General features: G+C 33.9%; 1 protein-coding gene across 4 annotated transcripts in view; it reads right to left on the bottom strand.

Moving 5' to 3' along the window:
• LOC125031200 (sorting nexin-13-like) overlaps nucleotides 1-7,500 on the bottom strand; it is a 40,821-nt gene that overhangs the window by 25,005 nt on the left and 8,316 nt on the right. For all 4 annotated transcript variants that reach the window (XM_047621811.1, XM_047621812.1, XM_047621813.1 and 1 more), the window contains exons 4-5: nucleotides 5,439-5,650; nucleotides 5,083-5,291 (exon numbers count right to left, since the gene is read on the bottom strand). In XM_047621811.1, the coding sequence (XP_047477767.1) occupies nucleotides 5,083-5,291; nucleotides 5,439-5,650 (421 nt within the window). The remainder of the gene's footprint in view (nucleotides 1-5,082; nucleotides 5,292-5,438; nucleotides 5,651-7,500) is intronic.

The raw sequence follows: 7,500 nt of genomic DNA on the forward strand, positions 1-7,500 counted from the left end.
ACACTGATTTCATGCAACATAAACTGATACTTTATTTATTGCAGCAGTCAACATACACACATTACAGATATGTTGCCATATAATTTTAAATCCAGGATTCAAAACTATAAACTGTCAGTTAAATACATATCTTTTATGTAATGTAAGAATAATAAGAAGGTTAGACCTGGAGCAATAAGCAGGGAGAGGAATCCACACTAGACCAATTAGATACAAAAAGAAAGCTCCATTATACCAAGGCTGGGGAATGACTGACACGCTATGACCTCTCACGTATCGAGTCTAACATCTCTCTTAACTTGTGTTGTTACTTTGCTGGTTTTGCTTGCACTCGTTCTCACTCACAGTATCCCCATCTCACTCTCTAAATCACAGTGCTGATGTACCTTGATAAACTAGCTCCTCATTGTAAAAAGTAAGGAGAAATGGTTTGGCAAACTCTGGGTCATCAATGGGTGTCCTTTTCAACTTTCTGCTTTGCACCTTTGGCTGGGCTTTCTTTGGAATTAATGGAAGGACAGTTTCCATGGCATCTAGAAGGGGTTCCAGGCTCTCTGGTACCTTAGATTTTTCTCAAACGAATGTGCCTTTTTAGTCTCTCTGTCATGTAGTAGAAGCCATTCCAGTTGGATGGTATGACTCTTGCAGCTTTAGGTGGGTGGTTGTGAACTGTAACCTCATGAAGGATTTTCCCTAGTGGCTTTAGTACTGCCATCTCTGGCACAGGGCAGGGTCATCTGATGTCTCAGTACCTTTGGGTTCCCAAGAGTCCTTTATGATTATTAATGCACCTGCATCTGACTAGGGCTAGGGGTATTAGTTCTCAGAGGAAGTAGGGAGATGGTTGGAGAAATGGTATTACATCAACATCTGAGTACTTCTTGAGTCTTCTGGGCTCTCATGAGCATTCTCTTCAAAATGTATCCATATAGATTCTCTCTCCTACTCTCCTCAGCCCCTCCAATAAAATTCCCAGACTGTGCATCTCTCCTTTTCACCTAGTGAAGACAAGAAATTAGTGGACAGATGCCTGATCTCATCTAGTTTCCTGGTTACCCCATTGCCACTAAAGGATGAGCTGTATGGACATACCATGTCCACAGTTTTTAGTTTATTAACTGCAATTACACATTTATGACTCTACAAATTTTGTTTTATATTTTCATTAGTATTGTCAATAACACACATAAAAAAAATGGACACACAAACTAATTAACTTAGTCATTGAGTACACCTAGGTGTAGATACTTTTCACAAAACAATACTACAGTGACCATATTTTTCTAGTGAATTGGGGTTAATAAAGTGGGTGCGGGATGATAATCTATGGAAAAAGTTAGGAACTCCAGACTGATCTTTAAACAGGTCCGGTTCATCCTCACATTCTCCGGCAGTACCAGTGATCCTGGATGAAATGTAATATTTCATTAAGGAATCAAGGATAAGCTCTATTTCTACCATGGTTTTCACTGATTATCTTTCTTCACTTCATAGCAATATTTAATTATCTGCATTATGTCTTTAGTGTGATTCTGGATGAGCATTTCCTTGATCTGATATATCATTGTCTGATGAGGCAGGATACCTCTCCTCCATGGTCATTACACAATGTTCTTAACTTACTCTTTTCAAAAAGTTATTCCATCTGTCATCTGTGAGTAGCTTTTCTTTTGTTGCTGGCCTTTGTATGTTGCAGTTAGCAACTCTTTCTTTCATCATTGCTTACATACTATGACTCCTCTGATTCTTTTGTTTCACTTGCTCCAAGTCTTTCATGAGCATGTAGGTCATGTAGTGAGACCTGTGATGGTTTGTTGAGGGCTCTTCCCATGCAATGTGACTAGTGTCAGCCTTGAGGATCTATTTGGGTCAACTCTGACAAGCTCTACTTACAGATATAGTGTAATTCACAGCATTTGTGCCCTCATTTCCATCTTACCACCATTATTCATGTCACTGAATTGATGCAAGTCATGCTTCCAAGTTAAGCTTTTATGTTTGCACTCCTCTGAGTGTTGAAACTTGAGTGTGATGTGGGCCAGTGGTCTTCCAATTCCCCTTTTATGAATGAATGGCTATCTAGTCAGCACCTCTAGGATATCCTCTGTCTTAGACAGTTCCTCTGAATTAGATTTTACATGTTTGTACTACTGTCCTTTCCCAGGCTTTCACTAACCATATTATGCTCAATCCTAAATCAAATAATATGACTTCATGTTACATTTAATCAGTATCATTAGAATATTACCTGTTTATTTTTTGATGATCCTTGATGAATTTCCTGAGGATTATATATTTCTTAACTTACTGGTATAACGTAAACTGTCCATTTATAACTATGCAAAAACATGAAGCTTTTAAAAAGATTTACAGCCTCTTAACCCATTAATACCAGGAAGGCATGTACATACATGCCACGATCAGTGATTTAAGTTTATCAATTTTGTTTACATGGCTTCACAAGAGCTTAGGCTCCAAGGTCCTATCTGTATCACCTCTTTACTCTCTTCCTTAATTTTGGGAAGTATCAAAAAATAATTTTATTGGCATCTTCAAAAGATTACAATAATCATAATGTCAACAATAATAAAACAGTGAAGATATCCATAGCAATACAAAAGAAGAAGAAAAAAAAAAAAAAAAAAAAAAATCAGGGATTGAAGGAATCAGGTCACACAGGGCTTTGGTGACTGAGCACTTGTGGAAACATCTGTGTAAACAAAATTCCCAGAACAAAACTACAATGGACAGCTCATGAACCCTGTGCCAGTGGGTTAATCCAATGCCACCAAAAAACAAAATGTCATGTTCACTGTGGTGTGGTTTTGTGAAATGTATCTACAGACAGATGCCTTCACAAGTGCTCAGTCACCAAGGAGTCAATTAATATATTTTGTGCTCTCACCTGCTTCTCCCTTTCCTTGAGTTTTTGTGATTTTTTTTTAAAGCTATCAATATTGACGCTATTCCAAAAAATCAAGGAAATAGTTAAACAGGTGACATAGTCAGACTACTGATTGCCTAAATGGTGATTAAGCACTTGTGGATCCATCTATGTGTAAATACAATTAATAAACTAAACTCACTGTGGGCATAGCATGTCTGTAAATACCATCCCTGGTAGCATTGGTTTCATAATACTTAACACAGTGCCTGCAGGAACATGTAATGTTCACTGTAGTATTGTTTTGTGAAATACATTTACACATAGATGGTTCTGTAAGTACAAAGCCACCAAGGAGCAATTAGTAGACATATAGTAATTACCTCATGTGATGTCTTCTTTTGAGTTTACATTTTTCTTTTTTTTGGTCTTCTATTGAGTTTATATTCTTCTTTTTCTTAATTATTGTTGTCTTAATTATTGTTGTCATTATTATTATTGACATTATAATCACTACAGTATTATCAACAAATATTAAATTTTAAATTATCAAGGAAAAGCATAAACAGGTGACACAGGTAAAATTGATATCTGTCTCATTGGTGTCAAACAACTGGAGGAGCCATCTATGTGTAAATACAACTAAAAATAACTCACAGTGGTCAAAGAATGTATGTACAACCCATCTCCAGTGCCATTGGGTTAATCCCTTGCTGGTGGGTACCTGCTACACGTCATGGCAATTTTGAAGTCCATCCAGCATCATGGGGATATCCCCTTTCCACTGGGTGGGCAGTAGAAAATGCTATGAATTACAGTGGTCATTGTGGTCACAGGGGATTAATTTTCTATTCCTTGATAGCTTCTACTTTTTAATTATGACCTTGGACATTTTAATATCAAATTAAAAGTTGTGTAGTAAAAAAAAAAGGTAATCAAGTAAAATGAAACTAAAAAAATCACAAAACAATTTCACAATCTTTCATAATATTTAACACATGGCTAGCCAAGTAAACAAAGTATTGTGCACTGCCAATTGTCACCAGCAGTTTCTAAGAATCATAAATCTTAAATATATATCTATATTTCATATATATATACATATATATATATACACACACACACACACACACAAACATATATATATATATATATATATATATATAAATCATATATACACATATATATATATAAATATATATATAAATATATATATGTATGTATGTATGTATATATGTATGTATATATATATATATACACGTATATATATACAAAATGTATATCTATGTTTATGTTTATATGTGTGTGTGTGTGTGTGTGTGTGTGTGTGTGTGTGTGTGTGTGTGTGTGTGTGTGTGTGTGTGTGTGTGTGTGTGTGTGTGTGTGTGTGTGCGTGCGTGCGTGTGCGTGTGTGTGCGTGTGTATATATGTATATATATATGTATATATATATATATATATATATATATATATATATATATATATACATACACACACACACACACACACACACACATTACACCCCCCCCCCCCCCCCACACATATATATATATATATACACACATAATATATATATATATATATATATATATATATATATATAAATATATATATTATATATTTATATAAAATTATATATATATTATATATATACATATATATATACATACATACATACATACATATATACATATATATGTATATATACATATATGTATATTATATATATACACATATATATATACACATTATATATAAATATATATATATATATGTATATAAACATTATAAATATATAAATATTATAAATATATATAGATATATAAATATATATCTACATATATCTATATCTACCTTTCTATCTATCTATCTATCTATCTATCTACCTATCTATCGATCTACCTATCTATCTATTTATCTGTCTATCTATCTATCTATCCCTATATATATATTCATCTACCTAACTATATATAAACAAGCAATGACTATATGTTTATGTGCATAAATATTTACATTACTTCTTTATAAGGAGCTTAGGTAGAGGTAAGTTTAGGGATTAGAAAATGTACATATAGACTTTTCAGTAACTGAGATTTCCTTACGTTGGTTGAAGACCGAACAGGTGGCTATGATTTCTATACCCAGACTAAAGTTCTCAGGAAAACACTATAATACCCAGCAAATGTAAAATATTTAACCTTTCTCTGTGTCTGGCTTCAAGCACACTTCATCACGGCAAATATCCTTCTCTTTCTCAGCCTCCTGATCAAAGAAATGATCTATTAACTCTTCACTGGTTGCTTTCCCTCGACTTGCTGACCTAGCTTCTCGAAACAGTCGAAGATGACAAGCAATATCATCTACCAGACGCGTTGTTAAATAACCAACCCAATCCATGTTCTTGCATCTGAATCAGAAAAAAAGGTTAATTATCTAAAAATTTCTAACACTATGCACAGGTTTATAAGAGATATTTTCTGTAAATTTTAATTTTTTTAATAACAGACATATTTTGTTTTTTATGATGTGGCTAATTTACATAGTTATGAAGTACCTGTTAGAGAAGACCACCATAGCATGTTGGACCGTTCGGTGGAGGTGAGTAATAAAAGCCTGGTGATGAGTGAGTTGATTGTACCATGTAAAAACAAAGTCTCGTACAACTAATGTCACCACTCCATGCAACTGTTCATCAATGAGATTTGAGCCAGTTACACGACGATCTTGTCTTTCAATGGTGCTACTCTGCTGGATGCTGCTGCTCACCTGAAGAAAGACAGCTGTGAATACATCTGTATCTAAACCAGAACATAAAAAAGTAGTTTATATAATAACAGTACACACTTATGATTCAACATTAAAATACCATTAATGCATTATAATATATGCCCTGATATACACCATATAAGTTCTGTGGATATTTCATTAGTGGACCAATATCTACTTGTGAATGTAGAGTTTTAGTATACCTGTGTGGCTATTATATATGCATTGTTAAAACAAGAAGTCACTTAGCATGTGGCACCCTGATGACTAAGGTTCTATCAGTTGCTGTATTGCCTAGTGAGAACTATTATTGGTGATTATTTTTTGTTATCATAGTGGCCGTAATCTGATGTCCTAAAAAGGTGAGTATTGGTTTTACATTATAATTTTATCCTCACATTAAAAAAATACTAAATAAATTTCTACTAAATAACATCAACAAAAAAATTTAACACAAATTAGTCAATGGCACTAACATGGTGCTCCAGAGAATTTTAAGAACATGCTTGAAGTGCAAATGACTAGGTATGGTATTTTTAAAGTTCTTAATGAAACTAAGACTTTAACCCCTAAAGTCTGAGGACAAACGACTAAGTATACTTGGACATTTTGATATTCAGTCTTGATATTCAACCTTGCAGTTTATTTTCTTGTATTATTTTTTCTTACTGCTATTGGGAGGTAGTGAGCATGAGGAAGTGCTACTGGGAGTGCTTGGCAAGTTTTTTCCGACTATACATCTCTAAATCCATCATCATTCCCAATCCCATTGCACTCCTTCCTCTCCCTAAGTTATTTGTGTCAGTACCTCTAGGTATTGCTCCTGCTTCATTTTGCAAGAGAATGATGTATCAAATATAAAATAAGAATTCCTATAGTGTATGGTACGTGCACCTCCAAACCCCTATTCAATCAGCACCCTCTTGTCTCTCTGAACTAGTCATATGATGAATGCTACCAATTGTTGTTCCTACCTCTCTTTCATATAGTTAGTATGAAATAAGATTTCTCATAATGTATGGCATGTATTTGCTCTGTCTCTTTCTATATTTTCTATAGCAGTGATATGGATAATTTTTTTTCTTTCAACTTTGATGCTGAAAAGATATTTCTGTTTCTATAAACATTAAAGATTAACACTGGCCTTGATGAAACATAAAATTTTGTTGCAATTTGAGGCTGGCCATCAAGGTGAAACTGATGCATTGTAATCTTTAGGGGCTAATCAATTGCTTATATGAAGGTTAACACCTAAAATCTGTACATTCTGCATATTCCTATCATACTGCCAACGTGCTGTCAACTTCATTGATAGTGAATGATAAGGTGAGGTCTCTAACATCAGCTGATCACAAGTTGTGGCCACTATTCCAATATGCCTACCTGGGACAATATGATTTCACCATCTGATGCCTGGATAGATAATACATTAAGAATTGCAACATTAATGATTTGTTACTTTTCATACCTAAATGAACCACATGTAACTGCTTCCATTTCTGCCCAAAGAATGCAGGATCATATCTCCAGTAATGTTATCTTTTGCTGTCTACTACAGAAAGACTAAGCTAAACTGTTTTCATTATCTGGAAACTCATGTTAGATTACAACTCATCCATGGTTGTAATTCCCTGTATATGAAGGTTATAACTACCTTACTTTCAATTTAGAATCCTAATACAGACTAGAGTATCATATAGTAGATACAAACTAACAAAAATTGATATCTCAAATACAAATGACTTTCAAAGCCAGCCAATGAAAAAGGCTAAATAGATATAATTCTGAAAGCAAAAAGAGGTTTAGAGGTTTATAATTCTGCTTTCTAAATTGCATATTTCTATCACAAC

Source organism: Penaeus chinensis, chromosome 12 (genome assembly GCF_019202785.1).
Source record: "Penaeus chinensis breed Huanghai No. 1 chromosome 12, ASM1920278v2, whole genome shotgun sequence".
NCBI lineage: Eukaryota > Metazoa > Arthropoda > Malacostraca > Decapoda > Penaeidae > Penaeus > Penaeus chinensis.